Source organism: Guyanagaster necrorhizus (assembly GCF_019112545.1).
Source record: "Guyanagaster necrorhizus MCA 3950 unplaced genomic scaffold BT62scaffold_1, whole genome shotgun sequence".
NCBI lineage: Eukaryota > Fungi > Basidiomycota > Agaricomycetes > Agaricales > Physalacriaceae > Guyanagaster > Guyanagaster necrorhizus.
In genome coordinates this window covers 1367075-1386483 of record NW_025064880.1, presented here as the reverse complement: position 1 = coordinate 1386483, position 19409 = coordinate 1367075, and the positions used below count along the sequence as shown (strand labels likewise).

At 48.2% G+C, this 19409-nt stretch overlaps 9 protein-coding genes across 9 annotated transcripts; 6 read left to right on the top strand and 3 right to left on the bottom strand.

The window, feature by feature from the left end:
• Nucleotides 1-232: 232 nt before the first annotated feature.
• On the top strand, nucleotides 233-2388 carry BT62DRAFT_925411 (kinase-like protein). Its single transcript, XM_043184805.1, has 4 exons — nucleotides 233-351; nucleotides 417-950; nucleotides 1004-1797; nucleotides 1856-2388. The coding sequence occupies exons 2-4, from the start codon at nucleotides 530-532 to the stop codon at nucleotides 2015-2017; spliced, it is 1377 nt and encodes a 458-aa protein (XP_043046373.1). The 5' UTR covers nucleotides 233-351; nucleotides 417-529; the 3' UTR covers nucleotides 2018-2388.
• A 469-nt stretch (nucleotides 2389-2857) lies between these two features.
• Nucleotides 2858-3820, top strand: BT62DRAFT_925410 (replication factor A protein 3). Its single transcript, XM_043184804.1, has 4 exons — nucleotides 2858-2977; nucleotides 3028-3099; nucleotides 3152-3251; nucleotides 3303-3820. The coding sequence occupies exons 1-4, from the start codon at nucleotides 2882-2884 to the stop codon at nucleotides 3371-3373; spliced, it is 339 nt and encodes a 112-aa protein (XP_043046372.1). The 5' UTR covers nucleotides 2858-2881; the 3' UTR covers nucleotides 3374-3820.
• Nucleotides 3821-4732: 912 nt separating this feature from the next.
• Nucleotides 4733-6461, top strand: BT62DRAFT_32362 (uncharacterized protein). The gene is made up of 8 exons (XM_043180500.1): nucleotides 4733-5387; nucleotides 5501-5516; nucleotides 5571-5631; nucleotides 5685-5917; nucleotides 5967-6077; nucleotides 6127-6130; nucleotides 6195-6260; nucleotides 6309-6461. Exons 1-8 carry the CDS (start codon nucleotides 5141-5143, stop codon nucleotides 6321-6323), a joined length of 753 nt encoding a protein of 250 aa, XP_043046371.1. The 5' UTR covers nucleotides 4733-5140; the 3' UTR covers nucleotides 6324-6461.
• On the bottom strand, nucleotides 6440-7208 carry BT62DRAFT_1070585 (uncharacterized protein; the record flags this gene model as incomplete). Its single annotated transcript, XM_043178679.1, has 3 exons — nucleotides 6440-6465; nucleotides 6518-7030; nucleotides 7089-7208. The coding sequence occupies 2 exons, from the start codon at nucleotides 7206-7208 to the stop codon at nucleotides 6599-6601; spliced, it is 552 nt and encodes a 183-aa protein (XP_043046370.1). The 3' UTR covers nucleotides 6440-6465; nucleotides 6518-6598.
• A 1167-nt stretch (nucleotides 7209-8375) lies between these two features.
• BT62DRAFT_32408 (uncharacterized protein) lies at nucleotides 8376-9677 on the top strand. Its single transcript, XM_043180501.1, has 4 exons — nucleotides 8376-8466; nucleotides 8530-8716; nucleotides 8765-9272; nucleotides 9325-9677. The coding sequence occupies exons 2-4, from the start codon at nucleotides 8655-8657 to the stop codon at nucleotides 9406-9408; spliced, it is 654 nt and encodes a 217-aa protein (XP_043046369.1). The 5' UTR covers nucleotides 8376-8466; nucleotides 8530-8654; the 3' UTR covers nucleotides 9409-9677.
• Nucleotides 9678-10628: 951 nt separating this feature from the next.
• Nucleotides 10629-11975, top strand: BT62DRAFT_1070583 (uncharacterized protein). Its single transcript, XM_043178678.1, has 2 exons — nucleotides 10629-10938; nucleotides 10986-11975. The coding sequence occupies exons 1-2, from the start codon at nucleotides 10671-10673 to the stop codon at nucleotides 11816-11818; spliced, it is 1101 nt and encodes a 366-aa protein (XP_043046368.1). The 5' UTR covers nucleotides 10629-10670; the 3' UTR covers nucleotides 11819-11975.
• BT62DRAFT_989899 (glucose-6-phosphate isomerase) lies at nucleotides 11854-14013 on the bottom strand (the record flags this gene model as incomplete). The annotated part of the gene is made up of 8 exons (XM_043190184.1): nucleotides 11854-12023; nucleotides 12077-12168; nucleotides 12224-12292; nucleotides 12349-12667; nucleotides 12714-12779; nucleotides 12836-12903; nucleotides 12956-13933; nucleotides 13992-14013. 8 exons carry the CDS (start codon nucleotides 14011-14013, stop codon nucleotides 11979-11981), a joined length of 1659 nt encoding a protein of 552 aa, XP_043046367.1. The 3' UTR covers nucleotides 11854-11978.
• Nucleotides 14014-14626: 613 nt separating this feature from the next.
• BT62DRAFT_925405 (uncharacterized protein) lies at nucleotides 14627-17342 on the top strand. The gene is made up of 16 exons (XM_043184803.1): nucleotides 14627-14783; nucleotides 14840-14865; nucleotides 14922-14983; nucleotides 15037-15127; nucleotides 15178-15304; nucleotides 15358-15616; nucleotides 15664-15726; nucleotides 15781-15835; nucleotides 15888-15992; nucleotides 16048-16089; nucleotides 16138-16167; nucleotides 16216-16311; nucleotides 16365-16529; nucleotides 16587-16799; nucleotides 16852-16940; nucleotides 16992-17342. Exons 1-16 carry the CDS (start codon nucleotides 14699-14701, stop codon nucleotides 17194-17196), a joined length of 1713 nt encoding a protein of 570 aa, XP_043046366.1. The 5' UTR covers nucleotides 14627-14698; the 3' UTR covers nucleotides 17197-17342.
• BT62DRAFT_989897 (uncharacterized protein) lies at nucleotides 17229-18801 on the bottom strand. Its single transcript, XM_043190183.1, has 2 exons — nucleotides 18410-18801; nucleotides 17229-18359 (listed from the first exon to the last, which is right to left on the bottom strand). Exons 1-2 carry the CDS (start codon nucleotides 18663-18665, stop codon nucleotides 17476-17478), a joined length of 1140 nt encoding a protein of 379 aa, XP_043046365.1. The 5' UTR covers nucleotides 18666-18801; the 3' UTR covers nucleotides 17229-17475.
• Nucleotides 18802-19409: the final 608 nt, after the last annotated feature.

Here is a 19409-nt window from a genome sequence, read left to right as displayed (position 1 = left end):
GGCTTGGCTTTCTCCCCAGATTGAAGCGGAAAAGGAGAGGTCAGTCGCTGGCCTGTAATGCGAACCTTTTGTTCCTGGGCCTGTCGTCCTTTACGGCACTGTGGCAAGCACGATCATGATCAGAACAAAAAGGTTTTTTCAAATTTTAACACGGCGCGACGCGCAAGGTCACGTGCCCTGCCATGGACGTCATGATTTGGACAGCATGGATTGACTTTGATGGCCCGAATATTCGAAATATTCGAAATTGGTGGATGCCAGGTGGTAACTTGTGTCTGGCCCCCCCGCTTGGCGGTTCATTGAGCAGCTGCGGTGTTCGTTGTCGTTGTCGCTGGACAAATTGTTGCAGAGGTCAGTGACAGACTTTACTGGCCCCGAGCGGCCACATGGTATCGGTGATTCTCATTTTTCCTTAGCTCAGGCTTCTTTTCTGCTTGGTTACCGACCAAGTTAGCATATATCCACTCTACCCTTTGTCTTCCCTCTCAGTCTTGCCTAATCACCCTTTTTGGCGTCCCCTTCGTCAACAATGACGACTGTCTCTCTCAAAATGCCACGTTCTGCTTCCATGCCCTACCCTCCCGTTGACCTCGCTGCTCTCCCCACCAGGTCCACGCGTACCTCCAACGCCCCCTCGCTCAGACGCGATTCCCACCTCCTTGTCGCCGATGCACCAATAACACCCCCCTTGTCACCAGGACGCAGCGCACTCAGCATCGAGGACGCCGACATGGACGATGGAGATGATTCCATCATTGTTGATGTCGAGCCGCGGTACAGCGGTCCCGACGTCCAGAATTATGCCGAATACCAACCCCGGCTGCCTGTGCCAACAGTTGCCCCGTCAATGGAGAGCCCCCAGCGTCCTTTACGCTCGCTCGAGGATGAGCAGGTCCACCTCCAGAGAAATGGTCTCAAGTTGACGGATTTCGAGGTCAGAGGCGTCCTAGGTCAGTCAACAGTCCTGCTTGGCAACTTCTATTTCCTCACAACACGCCCTCAGGGACCGGAACCTTCGGTCGCGTCCTCCTCGTCCGACATCGAGGATCAACAGGCACTCAGAGTCACTTTGCGATGAAGGTGCTGCGCAAGACGGAAATTGTCCGTCTCCGACAAGTCGAGCATGTCAACGCCGAGCGATACATCCTTTCAAGGGTGCATCATCCGTTTGTTGTCGACCTCTTTGCCACATTCCAGGACAGTTTGAATATCTACATGCTCATGTCATACGTCCCCGGAGGAGAGCTCTTCACCCACCTCCGTAGAGCCCATAGGTTCACGCCAGACGTCACCAGGTTTTATCTCGCCACCATCATTTTAGCGCTTAAATACCTCCACTCCTTCAACATTATTTACCGAGACCTCAAACCAGAGAACCTCCTCCTTGATTCTCGTGGCTATCTCCGGCTCACCGATTTTGGTTTTGCAAAGATTGTTGACGACCGTACCTGGACCCTCTGTGGCACACCAGAATATCTTGCTCCCGAAATCATCCAATCCGACGGCCACGGTAAAGCCGCTGATTGGTGGGCATGTGGTGTTCTCTGCTATGAGATGCTGGTCGGCTATCCGCCTTTTTTTGACGAATCCCCGTACGGGATTTACGAGAAGATTCTCAATGGTCATATCCACTGGCCGAAAAGCATGGATCCGCTTTCCAAGAGTCTTGTCAAAGCATTTCTGAATCCAGATCGGACCCAGAGGTTGGGCAACATGATTGGTGGTCCCCAGGATATTCTGGACCATTCCTGGTTTAGAGGCGTGGACTGGGATGCGTTGGAGAGACGGGAAATAAACGTGAGTCTTTCCGAATTGGTACCTTTTTCTCTCAAGACTCTTACGTCTGCTCGGTCAGGCCCCCATTGTCCCCATGACATCTTCCGGAGACGATACCCGACATTTTATGGCCCAGCCCCTTCCACCGCCTGACGAGATGCCCGGCCTCCTTAGAGAAGAAGCACCCGCTACCATCTTTGAGCGCTTCGACCCCATAAATTATCAGTTTCTCGAGTTTTAAAGGCCTCCACCGTGTGTATCGACCAAGCTATTTATTCCACATTAAATTTTGCTACGTTTTCCCGGCCTTATTTATTTCTTCAGCATCTGATTGTATCAAATTACTACCCGCTCTTTTCTGTCTTCTCATCTCTCTCCGATCGTATGGGTCTTTCTTCTTGACGTATGCATCACTTCTATTGTATATATCATTATTCGTAGTACATAATACCGTACTCGTTCTTCGTTCTTTCGTTCTTTCCGTCTTTCTTGTCTTGTCAGCACTCAAATAGTGTAGCCGTGATCTGCTCTGCTCTTTGGGCACAAACCTTAAGTATACCTCTCTTGTATTGTTACTTAGGTAGATGTAACGACCATCGCTTTTTAATTACTCGATATTGATGAGTGTGCAGAAACAGAACGTCTCGTTATTTCATCTCCGAGTCAATGCACATGGACCCCACAGCATAATTTCCCTTCCAGAAGGGTCGATCAATCTATGAAACTTGGGTAATACCATTGATCCTCCTTTCCAGCCTCACGGGGTCGCAGTCTTCTCTTATAAAATTCTTTCCTGCAATATCAAGTAAAGGAAAATTACAGGAGGGGTTAAGGAGGAGAGCAGATGGCCGAAGAATCAGATCATTAGGCCCGTAGAGATGCAACAGCAAGACTAGTAGGTCCGGTAGCAACTGCAGGCTTTGATAGCTTCTGTAGCATTCACCAAAATCTGTTCAGAGAAGGGCATTTCGGGCGGGCCGGACTTCAAGTCCCGCCAGCGGGTAAGGGTATCATCCTCAAACTAAGAATACGTCATAGTATCGGTGTTGAAATCACGCTTCACGTCTTTCTCACGCCACAACCGCGTCCTGTTCTTTCGCCCACCATGTCCACCGATACTGACATTTCTCCTCGTGTCAACTCTGCACACATGCAGCGCTTCATCGGAAAGACAGTCAGACTGCCATGCAAAATCAAAACTGTGAGTCTGGCTCCGTGTCGCGTCTCCTTGGTTGTGATCATGTATCCTAGTATTCGAGCGATGGAGGGAGCGCTACAGTAACGACAAGCGATGATGGGGAAGTTGTGGTTCACCTTATACCAGTACGTGTGCCTATGTGCCCATGTGGTATCGACCTTGACCATCGACGTACAGGACGCAGAGATTACCGCGACTTACGCCGAGTTCATTGGTACGGTGGTGGATGCTGGTACGCTTAAGATGATGGCAGTGGTGGGGATGGGCGAAGATCTTGGTGCGTCATCTCACCCGTGTGCCTTGTGATTCATATTCTGATATAGAATAGATATGGCCCTCGTCAACAAGGTCATCGAAGTTATCCACGACAAAAGATTTTTCGAAAGAATCTTCTCATAGTTTTCAGCAACTCGATCAACACTTGGCATCTTGTATCAATATGGCTTTATCTGCAATGCTCATAACTTATTCGTCCGCTGCAATGAAGGTCTGCTAGGAACCCATTCCAATGTCCATAGTGAATAGACGACGTCGGGACGTCAGACAACGAAGCATATTCAATCACGAATCTCACTCCACTTTAAAGACACTTATTTATTGCCTATACCCTCAATTCAAGGTTATGCATTTCTGCCTGCCCGTATTCCTTTTACTTATTCGCGGATCGTTATGGATCCGGAGGGTAATCACTGGTAGGGATGCCCCGACTTAATATTTAGGCATAGTACCCAGTTACATGCGTAGTCTGGAGACGGTTTAATCGTCTCGCCTCCGACAGGTAAACACCGACTCGTCTTCGGTAGCACTGGAAATTTTCGCTGTGTCACTATCCTATTCGGTTCCCAGCAGCAGTACGTTGTCCATATACGTTCGATACAGAATTATCGAGGATGATTGTTTTTCTGGCTCGCTCTGGACATTTATTCCTTTGCTCTCCTCAGCCTCATTCTAACAGTAGTTTTGAGTCGTGTCGTTCAGCCCAGCCTTTCGAAATCGCGGGGACTACTACAAACCCGTTCCAGAGCACTTCATCAGCCTTTCCGTGCTAAAAATGCTGCTCGGAATCCGTGTACTATACGGTATAGGCTCTCACGCGATCTCACATCGGAATGTGCTATGGAAGAAGATCTTATCTCGTGCTGGTACGTCACCAATGCACTAGCTGTACTGTGGGAGGCCGAAAAGCATCCTCGCATCTTCGGGAGATCTGTAACGCCCACCGTTCTTGATTCTTGACGAGACGAAGACGGCTGCGACTTGTAGTTCCCATTAGTGTCAAACCTGGATTCTTGTGGCTGATGCGAAAGCCTGGCCAACAATTCTGCCTCTGGTTAACTCTTGAGCTTCGAATTTAGGCAAAGGCTGCCATCATTAGTCGTCTTGCTGGTGAACACAATACAGGCATTTTAGCCCACGTCAATACAGACCACACCGCGCAAGATATGCTCAAGATCACGCAGGCATATGGATATGAAAAGATACAGTATTGGGGCTTCTCGTACGTTGTACGGTTTAAGAAGTTTCCGTCCATGAATGAAGTTGCATCAGATATGGTACTGTTCTCGGTGCAATCTTTGCCTCTGTGTTTCCTGTATGTCGATCTAATTTGAGTCGAGGCTCCCACTCTAAGTTACTTGGCTAGGATAAAGTAGGGCGGATAATTATTGATGGTGTTGTCGATGCAGACAACTATTATGCCAGTGAGTTCCTCTTTCCACTGATTTGACACGTAGTTTGACGGAGCTAAATTAGCACTATGGTCCAACAACTTGGAAGACTCTGACAAGACATTGCAAGCATTTTTCGGTGGATGCTTCTCGGCCGGTCCTCAGAATTGTCGTTTCTATGCAGGTAGTCTGAAAGCCATATCCAACAGGCTCGACACTCTGTACGAGAAAATCCGTACAAATCCGATACCAGTGAAACTGGAATCTTCTTACGGGGTACTGGATTATCCTCGTCTCCGTGCGACTATCTTCCTATCGATGTACACCCCACGAACCGCGTACGCCACCCTGGCACAAGCTCTTGCGAACTCGGAGTTGGGCAATGGAACACTTCTGTTCAACATGATGATGATGACACCATTTTACGACAAATTTGACTGTTCTTGCGACCCTTCAGGGACAGCTTTCGCATCCTGTCGGAGATTCAGCTGTGGCCATTATGTGTAACGACGGCGCTCCTACTCCCAGAAGCCTGGAAGCTGCCCGAGCTCATTATGATGGAATGGCAGCAGCGTTTGACTGGGGGAGTATGTGGGCTGGGCTACGAATCAGTTGCTCGCGTGTAGTATCACTAGTAGCTGTTTCAATCTCAGTCCTAAGTGTTTTCAGGGGATGGCTTGAGTTACCGAAGAACCATTTTCAAGGCGAGCCGCCGTCTTCTACAGTTTTTCCAATCTTATGTGCCTGTGGGTCCATTCATTGCTAACACCAGTCACCCGTTACTGCTCATTGGAAATACGGCTGGTAAGTCGGATCCTAGAACACTCTATGTAAGGCTTATGTCTCGAAATAGATCCAGTTACTCCTTTGGCTGCGTGTGTTATTCCAATTTGTGTCTGCTTGGCCATCGCTAATGCGCAGTTTCGCAGGGCGGAGCACATGTCGAAAGGGTTCGCAGGCTCTGTAGTTCTGACTCAAGATTCACCTGGGGTAAATTTTCTCACTGTTCCTGTGGCATTTTTGGCCTCATGGTAACTTCGTAGCACTGTTCCGTGGCAGCTCTTTCGCTTTGTACTCAACAATATATCCGAGACCACTTTTTCAGTGGGACGCTGCCTGACCCGAGCACAGTATGTCCTGTGATGGACAGCCCATTCCTCAAGGCCACAAGTTTGGAGGATGATAAGCAGGCTATGTTTCTGGCAGATGAAAGACGCCGTCTATTTGTGGCTCGAGAACTAACTCGTTCTTTCGGTGCCCCGCGATGGGGCCCTCTGTCAGTCCCTATCTGATTGTACGCCTCATGTTTTCAGAGTTATGTCAAGTGCACGTGCCGAAATAGAACAACATCTTGGGCAGGGCCAATACACCATATGCTCCGATCAATTGACTAACACCAGAAAGAATCGAGGTAAGGAAAACGTCACCCATTTTGTGTGAGTGTCATCATTTGGACTCAATATCCCTGACCGACAACGTAGCCAGGAGGGTCAGAAACTATGCTTAAGTGCCACGTCAGGCACCTTCAACTTGCTGACTTTGGCTAACAATAGAGTACGGGTTATGATTGTTGGCTTGAATGGCCGCGTCTAATGCGCTCCTCGTGTTCCAATCTGCCAGTAGGTGACGAGTCTCGACCAGGTATCTTCAAACCTAATCATTAGCAGGTCGACGTTCGCTAGCAATCAGCCACAGAAAACGAGTCACATCTCATAACTTCAAATTCAAGTCGCGGGATGCTTGTTCCGAAGTATCGACGCAACCCAGTCCTTTCGAGTCACCCCGCTGAAGCCATATGGACGCGTGTTTTACCATGAACCAGATCTAGTCTTCTGTTTAGCGTTTCTTGCATGTTAGGGAAACATTTTATACCAACTGGGTGCATTGATTCATCATTTATGTGGCAATCGTTATGGCTCATTCGGGCCCTTATTTGGTGAGATGTTGGGGCGCATGACTAAATAATGCCAGATGGAAGTGCATAGGATATCCAAGCTTTTGAGGATATCTGATAATGGTCAAAGCGAAGGGCAACACAGGGCCCATAAGTCGACTCCACATTCGTCGAACATAGACGATGACACGATGAATCCGAGGATAGTCGCATATGTAACGCAGCACTTTGGTCGACCATGGGCATCGGGGGTTCTCGATATGACGTCCATCGCTGGACAAGTTCCGGGGGCAGGTCTCTCCAGCGATTGAAGATGCAATAGTCAATATTGATGGAACAATTTGGCGGAGAAGCCTGCAACTGCTCTTGGGTAAGAAGCGAATACATGTCCTCGAAGAACTGTAGGGCCTCCACGGCGGTGAAGCGTTTTTTGTAATCTAGAGTAACCATCATGTCAAAAAAAGGTGCATGAAAGGGCGCATAATGTGTCAAATGCTAGGGTAGAACATATATAAGCCATGCGCTGATGTACAAAAAGACTGATCTTTGGAACCTGGAATGGCTGGCAAACCTGATACCCGAGCAACGCGATGTCGAACACAAAGGGACCATAATCAGGCCCTGCTTGTCCGGTGTTGTGCCCTCCCACGATTTCAAATAGGGAAGATGGCATTCAGATCGAGGAGCATCGGGAGAAAAGATGATGCCAATGTCGAAGTCGAGTAAGAGAGCAAGCTCGCACGATGCAGAGGTCGGTAGAAAGTCGATGTGACATCTTCTCGCTCCCAATGTTCAGAATGAGTGTGGTTCAGTAGAGTATTGCCCTGCTTGATATCCTAGCATAAAGTTAGTACAGGGTTGGACTCTTCAGATTGTACTAATTCGGTGAACGATGTTTTGCTGATGGAGGAAGATGAGACCCTGGTTGAAATCAGCAAGGATGGAGGGCAAAGATGAAGCTCAGTGGGACTTGAGAAGATCATGAATCACTTGAAGCACTTCGCTCATAGCTTCAAAATGTTTGTCGGGTAAGCATATCACGATCTATCTGAAATACACTTTAAATGTCTGGGAACCTGGAGCTCCAAATGACACCTGAGCGGAAGTGAAGACTGATGGTTCCTCGCGACATAAATACGACGGTTCTCCGAAATTGGCGGAGACTACTTGCATACGTCACACGTGTTCCTATATACCAGCAGGCGACGAATCTTGAACCTGATATCCAAACCTACTCATTCAGAAGGTTGAAATTCGCGGTACCGAGGTCGTTCTCAAAAGGCCACAAACTCATACATCGTCCCCGTCCAACAGCAACATTCAGACTGGCCAGTGGAAGCGCGGCTCTCTGGTGAAAATCTGCAAGATTAGAGACGCCAATGCAACGAAGAGTAGCTCGCTCATGAACGTTGAGTTGAAATACTTTGGCGACGGCTTGTCAGGCTTATTGGATAGCCTAGCGAACTTAGTACTAATATTGGACAGCCCAAGGAGGAAAGCACATGACTCTTCCCCAGGCTCCCGTGACATTGAGTTGAACGTTCAACATTGACAAGGCGATCCCTCGTCGTCATTTAGTGGTCCATGTCTTCGGTCTGTCATCTTTACCTATAAATTTCTGTCGCTCACTATTGCTTAACTAGATTGAATTCGATCCTTCTGAACACTGTGACGCCGAAACTCTCAACTTACGATGCGAATGGTGGCAATCCATGCGTGGCTGGTTCGCCGAGCGAGGCTACAGTCTATATTTCCGACAAATAATTGGGGAGCTATATAAGCCGATGTGTTATCCCCCTTTGCCGTTCATTGCATCTGACTCGTCTGATCTGTCAGAGGAATCACCCTTTCCCTACGCGTTCAGAGGGGCCCATTCATTTGAATGCGGAGAAGGACGCGAAACGTATCTCTCAAGTGAAGAGCCTGAGACCGTGAGCGGCGCATATCTGCTACTTTCATGGTCCCCGTTAAATTAATCTTTGGTTAATGTGCAGGCCGCCATATGGTATGCGCAGGATGCCGAGACGCGATTAGTGGCCATAAAGATAGTGAAGAAAGACACTGATGAACATCGAATTATGCGTCTTATTCACGAGGAGCAATCAAAGTCTGCCGCTTCATGGAGTGGTCCCCGTGCTGGATATACTCGACGGAGAAGAGTTCTCTTGCGATCATGCCCAAGTAGGTTCTACCTCTGGTTAAAAAAATTGGATTTATTCAAGTTCTTAGGTGGTCAGTCCCGCTCAAGTGTGACCGTTGGTTCCCATCTATGCGTGAGGTCCTCCGTATGATACACCACTTATTGGAGGCGTGTCTGTTTCTCATACTATGGTGTCCAATCATCACTAACGTGTTTAGGGTCTTGTTTGGCTGCATAAACGAAGAATTGTTCACAGAGTGTGTAATATCTGTTTTGTTCCACCAACAGGATTTCAAGCGGTTTAATACGCTCGTGAATTTTGCGTACGGTGACCGTTGGAATCGCTCTTCATTGGATGCAGGTCTCCAGCGATACTTCTGTCGCCGAGGCATGTTAACATACGGTTACATCGATTATAGCATAGCCGTCATGTTTCTTCGTTCTGCTTCGCTATCTGAATGCCGTCTTCCGTACTGGAAGTCATGGGACGGTACGAACAATTGGCATGTGTATGATACTGCACAAGGAGAACATGATTACGATCCCTTCGCGTTCGACGTTGCGTTACTCGGATATCAGTTCATGGAAACCTTCCAGGTTTGCGAGATCGCATTTAGGTGTTGCCTTTGACTAATGTGTCATTATACAGCACCTGCCCCCCTTATACGCCTTTTCTTGCGCCTCTGTTCGATATGATGCTTACCCAGGACGTCAAGAAGTGTTTCACGGCTAGGGAGGCCTTGGAAATTTTTGAAGATACGTGCTGACAACTCAGTGAAGCGCAGTTGGAGCTCTCTTCACCTAAAGGACGAAACCAGTCGGGCACGTATGAAACCTATGACCGATGGTAGGGCTTGCCTCTCGATTTTGTACAACGATGGGCCACTACCGAAAACCTCCGATCTCGTTGTCAACGAGACTGCTTCGCTACGTGTGCAGATATAGTTGGATTCACTCTGCGGTTGTGCGTATACGGAAGTTTTACAGTGGTTTCCAATTTTGGGCACTTTTGCTAGCGATTCTTTAAAGGAAAAACAGCCTGAAAGCCTCTTAGATTGGGATCAGGCATCATTGGAGGGTAGGCTTGCAACTGTCCTTCGGTGAGTGACGGGAACATCTCTTCAAAGAAATTCACGGCCTGTGTGGCGGTGGATTGTCTTTTGTAATCACGAGTGACCATTATGTCAAGTAAGGGCGCAAGAAAAGAAGCACAGGGTGACAGGTGCTGTGCGGAGAAGAAGAATCAGTCGCGTCGTAGAACAAGCCATAAACTACCCAAAATGAAATGACTGGCACAATTGGAATCCAAGCAATGCGACATCAAACACAAAAAGATCATAGTCGTTTTCTCCCTGTGCAGTATCTTCCACAGCCCAACTGTTTGTTCCATCCCACGACTTCCAGCAAGGAAGACGGCATTCAGACCGTGGAGCATCAGGAGGAAACGTGAGGGAGACGTCGAAATCAATATAAGCATAAGCACCCCTGCAAGGCGTAGAGACTGATGAAAATACACAGTGGAATAGTGCCTGTTCCAGTGAACATTACGCGTATGGTCCAGTAGAGTGTTGCCCACCTCTATATCCTGTTGCAATGCCAGTGAGGTGACGGAAACTCCTGGTAATTAAGGGCGGACTGGGCTCTCCCTCGTGAAACTGGGGTTGGTAGAGAAAATAACCTCGATCGGCAAACCAACTGCGCATGGATTGCCACCATTCGCGTTGTTTGTTACAGGTTTCATAATCCTCGAGAGGATCAAAGTCAATCTATTACGCGGGGAAATGTAAGACGAAGTAAAAATGAACATTTAGCGAGCTCAATACGCGAATGTAATCCGGCAGAACACCTTCGGAATCGGCCCGGACACCTAGGCTGTGTGTGTACCATGAGGTCATATGTATGGACGCCCCTTAACAGGCTTTTTTGTCTCAGTAATATAGTTACTATTAGGATCAAATCCCAGATACGCAGCAACTTCCATCGTCGTTATAACTAATGATTATCGAAGAAAAGTGTATGCATCCCCCTCCACCTCCGTACCTTAATCTTTCTCCTCCCCCTCCCTTTACCCCTTCCGAATCCTTACCGAAACAACAGCCGGCTTTGGGGAGTTTACCTCCGCATCTGTTACTGCAAATCGTCTACTGCACGTTTCCTCAACGCGATGGAACATTTGAAGGCGAAGGAAAGATTGAGCGGCAGCGCATGACCCTCTACTGGCTCGTAACTTCGCTGAGACTAGTCAATAAGACACTATATGTCGGTAAGAAAGCCTCTGCTCTTTAGTAACAGCAGCTTATGGTGCCATAGCGTGCATGCACATTCTCCGTTCCACCTATCTACCCGCGTACAATTCACTGATTCGAGCACCCTACACCACAGATCCCTTCCCAAGCTCGAGTATGCCCTCAGCAGAAACAACGACAAAGCCCTCCATCTTCTCTACTCACCGAGAGCTCTCTACGTTGGATCTTTTCATCGCACTGCTCGCCCACGAGGATCTCATGCTGGATTCTACGTCGCTTCATCTCCCGCGAGAAGAAGCATACAAGGATCTCTTTGATATGGTACAACCCAAGACTCGCCTTGAAGACCTGGTAATAGAGGAAGGCGTCCAAGCAGGGGTCATACAAGTCGCAGGACTTACCGTTCAACGGCCGAGTATTACGGACCGTGCCAATACCCACACTGTAGTAGAACAGGTTAGTCCCACGATATCATCCTCGCCTACACCGTCGAGCTCCGGATCATCTCCTGCCGTCCCACCATCACCATCCAAATCAGGTTTCAACATATTCTCAAAGTCCGCTCTCAAGACGTCTTTCTCTAAAGCAAAGAAAGTGTCGCCGACTCCACCGCCGCAACCGCGGCATACTGTTCAACCCCTACCCTCCGACTATCTATCCGTATCGTTTACGCCCAAAAGGGTGGCATTGGTGTACACTCAGTCTTCTATGAATGCTTCGTCGTTCAATGGGAGTGAATTTGGTGCGCTTAGCATGAGCGTTAGTGGACCCACAGGGCCCGGAGGGAGGCGAAAGACCATTGTTGAGGTGGTGAGGGACAATAGGGACGAGCCTCTTGAGGTATGTGCTAGGAACTTGGTCGTTGCACTTAGGGAATGGCTGGAAGAAGGAGATTGAATATCCACGACGGTATCTCGATGATAATACCCCTTCGCATACGATGTCGGGCATTGGAGTTCTATCGGATAAAATGTCTATTATGTTAGTACACACTTCTTTGTTATTACAATTCATGAATTCAGAAATGCTTTCGGTTCCCTTTGACTCATTTGTCAGTTTATTCCTTCCTGTACTTCTGATAGTAATGAATGAGGCCGGTGGTCTGCCAAACTCATATCAGTGTTTAGAAAACAGCGCGATCACGTCAATACGCACCGAGCTGTCGTGGCCCTTAACGTCGTCAGGTTTGCCGAGCTGGGCAAGGATGTTCTTTGCAAGGACTTTGCCAAGTTCGACACCCATTTGATCTACAGGGACGACGGTCAATTATGAGCACACTTGCCAGGTAGTTACTACTCGTACCAAAAGAGTTGATACCCCAGATGACACCCTGCACAAAGATCTTGTGCTCATACAGAGCAATCAGGGCGCCTGTTCAATCATTTCCTATGAGACAAAAACATTGACCAACGGGAAACGGGACATACCAAGGGTGGCCGGCGTCAACAACGGGAACATGATACTATTACTGGGCCTATTTCCCTCAAACACCTTGCTCTTAATCAAAGCTTCGCTTGCCCCTGGATCTAATTCTTTCTTCACCTGCGCCTCGGTCTTACCAAAAGCGAGAGCTTCAGGTTGAGCAAAGAAGTTCGACAAGAGGATACGATGGTGCTTTGACTGGTGAATCGGGTTTTGGGAAGTAGCGGGGGCAATGAAGTCAGCGGGAATCAGCTTCGTGCCTTGGTGGACAAGTTGATAGAAGGAGTGTTGTCCGTTGGTGCCCGCTGCACCCCAAATGATAGGCTAATTTGATGTGAGTAGGCGTCTGTGCTTGCCAAAAAGGACGCACTCCTGTCTGATAATTGACGCGTTGACCGCCTTTTGTGACGAACTTGCCATTGGACTCCATGTCTCCCTGTGACCACACACGCTGAGATCACACGCTGATAGGACGTCGGGTATCTAACGTACCTGCTGGAAGTAGTCAGCGAATTTGTGAAGATATTGGTCATATGGGAGCAAAGCGTGTGTCTGCGAACCTATATACACATATGATGAATATCGACCAACGCGTGAAAATCCATCACTTACCATAGAAATCGTTGTACCAGATACCTATTACCGCCAACAGAACCGGCAGGTTGCTCTCCAACGGTGCCTCCTTGAAGTGCTTGTCCATCCCATGTGCACCCTTGAGAAGTGATTCAAAGTTATGGTAACCAATGACCAAGGCGATTGACAGTCCGATGGCGCTCCACAAGCTGTAACGACCACCAACCCAGTCCCAGAACTGGAACATGTTGTCAGGAGAGATACCGAAAGCAGTGACGGCCTTGGTATTGGTGCTCAGAGCAACGAAGTGCTTAGCGACATGAGCTTGATCTTTCGCGGTCTCAAGGAACCACGCTTTGGCGCTCTCGGCATTTGTGATGGTTTCTTGTGTAGTAAAAGTCTTGCTGGCAATGATGAACAACGTGCGTTCAGGATCGCAGACCTTCAAAGTCTCCGCAATGTGGGTGCCATCAATATTGGATACGAAGTGGGCGGTAAGATCGCGTTTGGAGTACGCCTTCAAAGCTTCGGTAACCATGACAGGGCCCAGGTCGGATCCCCCGATACCAATGTTAACAATGGTGTTGATTGTCTTTCCTGTGTATCCCTTCCATTCACCACTGCGAACGGCCTCGGAGAAGACCTTGATATGTTCCAAAACTGCTGACACCTCATCGACTCCACTTTCCTGGATTTTGAAGTCATTGAAGTTGCGGAGAGCGACGTGGAGGACAGCGCGGTCCTCTGACGTGTTGATATGCTCGCCAGCAAACATCTTGTCCCTGTATGTCTCTACTTCGGCCTCGCGGCCCAGAGTCAGGAGAGTGTCGATGATGGGTTGCGTGACGAGGTTCTTGGAGTAATCGAGAAGGAAAGTGACATCTGGGCCGGATGTAGATGCATATTCCTTAGAAAATTTGGAGAAACGGGCGGGATCCTGAGCGAAGAGGTCTTTGAGGACAAGATTAGCGTGCTCGCTGTCGTAGATCTGCTGAAGCTTCTTCCAGGACGGATATTCTGTAAAGATGGAATTCTGAACGGCTGCCTCTGGGCACCTAGAAGAGGTGAATCCTACCTGAAGCAAGCCTGCCGCTCATGATGGAACAGAGGATGGGTGGTGACGGTGAAAGAGAAACAGTTTCGGAGTTATGACTAAATGACAGGCAGCCCCGGTCCGTCAGCGCCGCCAGCTGCAACACGGTCACACGCACGTGCACGCGTTCTTGCTTTTCTACAGTTAGCATTGACGATAGTATGGCAACTCTTACCATTTAGAGAGCGCGTATTCGATGAAGGACACCTTTTGCCTCTCACCCAGTCTTCCGGTGTCGCCTGCGCTGCTTGCAGTCACAATAAAAAATGTTGCATATCAGATTGCAAAATCGTTTCGCCTTTCATTTGCGAGAAAAGACAAAGACGTCCGCCTCCGGGCGAGAATATGTTCTGGAGTGAGATAGCTACTTGTGCTTTCCTTTTGCGCCACTGATAGGCTTCAACAGGAATTGAAATTTTCCCATTCATTCATGAGACCAGAATAATGAAATTCGAACGATAAGAGCCCTCGGCTCGGTCGGTCGTCCACACGGATCAGTATACAGAACGTCAGTATCATTATCATCCGGGCATCTTGATTTGTCTTTAGAAAGCGGTTAATACCCTCTCCGAACTTCGAAACGGGCACGGGGTGACCCTGATATCGCTTCCGAGTTCGTGCCTTTTATCTTGCTTCGCGCGGCTACATGCCATTGCGTCGCGTTTCCAGGTTCCGCTATCTGAACTGCTATGACCATCACCAGGAAGATAATCCACCTCGTCGAAACCCCTGGCTCTGAAGCTTTCCGTGAACGACATCAGTGGAGTAATGAAGGTTAGCTTTCCATTCTATGTGTCTTAATTATTAGTTCAACGCATACTTGGATATAGATCTAGATCCTACGTCTAAGACGGAGGTGATTTCAATAGCCTACGACGATATTACGGAGCTGAGTAGTCTCTCAATTTCCAGAGGACCTGGAGATGGTACGATTATGTCTCCCTCTGGTGGGGTAGCTCTTTTAACGCGAATGGGTCAGTAAGAAATGAATACATTACCCTCGATCTTTTACAAGGTCTTTTTATAGATGGGCATCTGGGTCCTCCCTCATATCACTCGGTCTGAGTTTTGAGCACGCAATGGGTGTAGCCATCATTGGTTCTGTTATTACTTCCATTGTAAGCACTGTCATACCATCTTGCATCTTTTTTCTGATAAAATCACGTAGGCGATTATCTTTGCCTCCCACCCCGGTTCAGTATTCCACATAGGATACCCGGTCTACATCCGATCTTCAATGGGTGTCTATGCTGGATATTTCTTCGTGGCTCTTCGTTCCCTCGTTGCTGCCGTCTGTAAGTTATTAGTTATCCTTCACTTTGTCAATTGACGTTCCGCGCATTGGAAGATTACGGGATCCAATCATATTATGCCGGTTGTCTACTCAGCATCTGCTTCAGATGCATTTTCGGATACAAGTGGATAACCAAGATGTCCCTGTTTCCAGATTCCGCTAACATCACCGTTCAAGTGTTTGCCGCCTTTATGATTTACTATATAATCACGATCCCTTTAATGTTTGTTCATCCCCGCGCGATCAGGTTGGCGTTTGAAATCAAAGCCTTTGTCTTACCTCCTTGCGCTATCGGACTCTGCACCTGGGCAATGTGAGCACATGTACATCGGCTTTTAGTCTACTGACCATCTCTCCTAGCTATACCGCTGGCGGACTGTCGAAATCTACTCTGGCGACAGATACCAAAGTTTCCGAAAGCGAGTGCGTCACGTTTCCTCATCTATTGATTATAGACCGATTATCTCTGTCTCTCAGGATAGGATGGGCTTGGATGCAGGGTATCAATGTCGTTATGAGCGGTATTTCTCCGGTGTGTTCATCCTTGAGATTGCAAACATGTACGACATGTGACACTCCTGCAGATGCTCATTTCTCAACCGGATCTCACGCGATATGCGAGAGCCCCTTTCGATGCAAGTTATCCCCAGGTGATAGCTGCCTTCCTTGTCAAAGTTTTGATATTCTTCGTGAGTAACGAAGCATATGGTTATTACTGTTCGACGTATAACATATCGCGGATAGCTATCCATTGGTACTACATCCGCGATTCAAATACTGTATGGTGTAAGGGTTTTTTTCTTCATGTGTTCTTCACACTGAAAACTTCCCTAGGGTTCGTCTACGTGGAATCTGTGGGATCAGGTAGGAAATTTTACGATCCAGATTTATCCTGAGCCAGATGTTGTTCAGCTCGACTTAATCCTTGATCATAATTGGAACGCTAGTGCACGCACTCTGTGCTTCCTTGTCGCTATCACTTTTGTAGGAGGCACCGCTCTTACCAATGTAAGAGACGCTCGTGAGATATATCTCTAATCTGCTAACAAGATGATTCACAGATTAGCGCCAACTCCATTCCGTTCGGTGCTGACATTACTGGTATCTTTCCTCGCTGGTTCAACATCAGACGAGGGCAGGTCCTTTGCGCGATTTTAGGTTTGGCGATCACTCCATGGAACTTCCTGACAAATGCAGCCCAATTCTTGACATTCCTTGGGAGCTATGTGAGCGCTTCTTCGTTTACCCTACCCAGATAGACAAATGAACTTGATGGGAAACAGAACGTCTTTATGGGTTCTTTAATGGGCGTCATGTGGTGCGACTATTTTGTTGTGAGGAAGGAGAACTTCCACGTTCCTTCCTTGTACACCACAGATCCTTCCGCACCGTATTGGTATGGTTTCTTTGGCATCAACTGGCGAGGGATTCTTGCCTGGATATGCGGGTCCTTTATTCCGTTCCCGGGACTAATTGGAAGCTACAACGAAAACTTGGTGCAATCTGCCGTGTTTTTTTCGCAGCAGATGACCCTTACGTTACCTACAGGTTAATATCATTGTCATCAGAATGTTCAACAACGGGTGGATTATCTCAGTGGCCATCAGCATGACGGTTTACTGGGCTACTTCTACTCTGTGAGTTCTCAGAACATCCATTTCGGCCACAGTACCCCAATACTTTGACAGATTCCCAGTTCCCATTTATCCCCCCGAGTATGCCCACATACCGGTCACAAGGGGTTTTTTGGGGAGACAAAGTTCCTCTGGCGTATTCCCCGATGAAAGATGGGCTCCGCCATACGCGAGAGAAATGTTAAACCACGAGGAAGGCAATGTCGATAAGTTATCAGAGCCTCGTAGGGATGGAGGCAGTCTGGAGAAAGAACCATGAGATCGTGACGGCTGCTCGCGACGACAAGGTACGTCTGTAGAAAATATTGTTTCATTTTATGCCTCGCTGTTATATTTTACACACCCCTTGTTACGTACTGCTGCTATCCTACATATGCGAAAATACGGGAGACAAAAATATTCTAGATATGAGTGAATATGGATATAAGACCCTGCACCGGTAAGAATGGAAAACTCCGTCAATACACGTCTTTGTGAATATTACGACGACACGAAGGGAGATGCACAGATTTCGGCTATCCAAAAAGTGGGAGATACTCTAGTTTTCTTCAAGCCACGCTTTCAAGGACTGCACCAATCGGTTAGCGCTGACCTCGAGAGGCTCATCTCTGGCTCTGCTGATTTCGACGAGCGTCTTTTTTCGCAGAACATTGGCGTTCATGCTCACACTCAAGGACCCATACGTGCTTCCTCCATAGGGAAAGGATGAACAGGTGGTAAAAGCAGAATACAGAGCCTGGGGAGGAGGGGTATACACAAGGCCTACGCTCTTTGGAGAGAAAGAGACGGTTAGGGTGGAAAATGGAATGGGATCTATGGAGTATTTCTGGGCGGGAACAGGCGGAGGAGGGGTGATGGATTTCTTGGAACGTCGGAAAGAGAACAGGTTAAATGAGGACTTCTTCTGCTTTACTTTAGGAGGTGTTTGCATGGACAGCATCGGCGACGAAGAAGTGAGCTCGTTATCATAGTGTTTCTTGATTGAAGAAGTCGAATCGTGGGGAGAACTGAGCGTCGACGTCGACGTCATTGCCGACGAGACTGACACGACCGACAAGCCACTGTTAGTTGAACGATGGCCTTTCGAGCGCAGACGGTCAAAGACCACAACACCACAACTACATCCTTGTTCTGCTATCAAGTCCTCCAGCCGGCTCTTTGGCTGCACAAGGTCGAAAAGATCCTTGTAAGCCTCTTCACGAGGTAAATGAAGGTCTGACGCGTCTAGGAGGCGGTCTTCATGCGCCAGCAGAGAAATGAAGCGATCGAGAGTCGCTAGTTCTCGATGGTGGGTGAATAATGGGGAAGTGGATGATTGGGTCTCGGAAACCGAAGAGGTAGGGAATGGATCCGAGGTATATGGCGGTCGTACGAGACGGTCGTATGCTGGGAGATACGTCGACCTTAATATATGCATACAAGCTGACAGTCGGCATTAGATACTGTGGAACAGTGTAGATGGTGATACATACCAATGTACAGCGCTCTATTCACCAGTCTCAACGACTTTTCCAACCAGTGCAGATTCTCCCGCTGTCTGACAGCTTTAGAGTCGCTGTCGTGCTCGCCATCCTCAAGGGGGAATGTACAGTAGACAACTTGAAGTAAAAGATGGGATGGGAGGGACGAGAGTGTCAAGTCTGACCGGCGACGAAGCGGGCAGCCTCCTGCAGTAGCCTGGACATAAGGAGGAGGCGGTGCAAGAATGCATTTCTCGTCCAGTATCATCTGAAAGGAAAGACAAGGAAGAAAGCAAAAGAATTCTTGCTACGCAGTCCTGTGTAACAGCAGCAAAGTTATACTTCCTTTCGTGCTGCGGACAAGTGACGCGACGTCAATCGTGAAACAAGGTGAAACGCTGCGGAAGACCGGCGGCAGTAATAATAATATAAATCAAGGTGGCAAATCTTAACGCATGGCTGCGCTTGGACCTGGCTGAATGCTCTGATTATTGTTACAAGTAATACATAGATACGCAGGCATTATATATGAGGACCAAAACTTAATTCTGAGTTTTGGGCCCCAAGCATCCCAAACTCCGAATAGGCTTCAACTTTCTACTGTTTATCTGCTTCATCTCGATGGGAAGATTCTCTTTGCCGCGAGTCGGGACCTCCTTGAAAGCTGGTGGTTTGGCCACTGGACCCCGTAGAGAAGATACCTTTGGCTTTGGATTGAAGGAAAGTCTCATCTGACCAATTGGAGCGATCCTCTTCAAGATGGATAACCTTGATTTTTTCGGAGGCGTATAAAGGAGCGCTTCAATCAGAGTCATACCAGGAAGAGATGTGGTAGGAGGAACTGCCAGCACACGGAATTGAGGAAGCGATGCAGTGAAGCCTTCAGGGAAAATCTCAACAGCGCCGCACCCTGGAGTTGCTCTTAATGATTCCTGAGAAAGCTGATGCGTGGATTATAGGAGTTGGATGGAAAGGCAGTGAATCAATCGCCAAAGTTTCAGAGCTAGCCCCG

Coding starts and splice junctions, on each gene's coding strand:
- BT62DRAFT_925411 (XM_043184805.1), top strand. CDS start 530: ATGACGACTGTCTCTCTCAAAATGCCACGTTCTGCTTCCATGCCCTAC. Junction 951..1,003: donor CGAGGTCAGAGGCGTCCTAG/GTCAGTCAACAG, acceptor ACACGCCCTCAG/GGACCGGAACCTTCGGTCGC. Junction 1,798..1,855: donor TGGAGAGACGGGAAATAAAC/GTGAGTCTTTCC, acceptor CTGCTCGGTCAG/GCCCCCATTGTCCCCATGAC.
- BT62DRAFT_925410 (XM_043184804.1), top strand. CDS start 2,882: ATGTCCACCGATACTGACATTTCTCCTCGTGTCAACTCTGCACACATG. Junction 2,978..3,027: donor TGCCATGCAAAATCAAAACT/GTGAGTCTGGCT, acceptor CATGTATCCTAG/TATTCGAGCGATGGAGGGAG. Junction 3,100..3,151: donor TTGTGGTTCACCTTATACCA/GTACGTGTGCCT, acceptor ATCGACGTACAG/GACGCAGAGATTACCGCGAC.
- BT62DRAFT_32362 (XM_043180500.1), top strand. CDS start 5,141: ATGTGTAACGACGGCGCTCCTACTCCCAGAAGCCTGGAAGCTGCCCGA. Junction 5,632..5,684: donor TGACTCAAGATTCACCTGGG/GTAAATTTTCTC, acceptor GTAACTTCGTAG/CACTGTTCCGTGGCAGCTCT. Junction 5,918..5,966: donor GCCCCGCGATGGGGCCCTCT/GTCAGTCCCTAT, acceptor AGTTATGTCAAG/TGCACGTGCCGAAATAGAAC.
- BT62DRAFT_32408 (XM_043180501.1), top strand. CDS start 8,655: ATGGAGTGGTCCCCGTGCTGGATATACTCGACGGAGAAGAGTTCTCTT. Junction 8,717..8,764: donor TCTCTTGCGATCATGCCCAA/GTAGGTTCTACC, acceptor TCAAGTTCTTAG/GTGGTCAGTCCCGCTCAAGT. Junction 9,273..9,324: donor AGTTCATGGAAACCTTCCAG/GTTTGCGAGATC, acceptor GTCATTATACAG/CACCTGCCCCCCTTATACGC.
- BT62DRAFT_1070583 (XM_043178678.1), top strand. CDS start 10,671: ATGATTATCGAAGAAAAGTGTATGCATCCCCCTCCACCTCCGTACCTT. Junction 10,939..10,985: donor CAATAAGACACTATATGTCG/GTAAGAAAGCCT, acceptor ATGGTGCCATAG/CGTGCATGCACATTCTCCGT.
- BT62DRAFT_925405 (XM_043184803.1), top strand. CDS start 14,699: ATGACCATCACCAGGAAGATAATCCACCTCGTCGAAACCCCTGGCTCT. Junction 15,993..16,047: donor TCAAAGTTTTGATATTCTTC/GTGAGTAACGAA, acceptor TATCGCGGATAG/CTATCCATTGGTACTACATC. Junction 16,168..16,215: donor CGTGGAATCTGTGGGATCAG/GTAGGAAATTTT, acceptor GATGTTGTTCAG/CTCGACTTAATCCTTGATCA.
- BT62DRAFT_989897 (XM_043190183.1), bottom strand. CDS start 18,665: ATGATACTGGACGAGAAATGCATTCTTGCACCGCCTCCTCCTTATGTC. Junction 18,360..18,409: donor GAATAGAGCGCTGTACATTG/GTATGTATCACC, acceptor GCCGACTGTCAG/CTTGTATGCATATATTAAGG.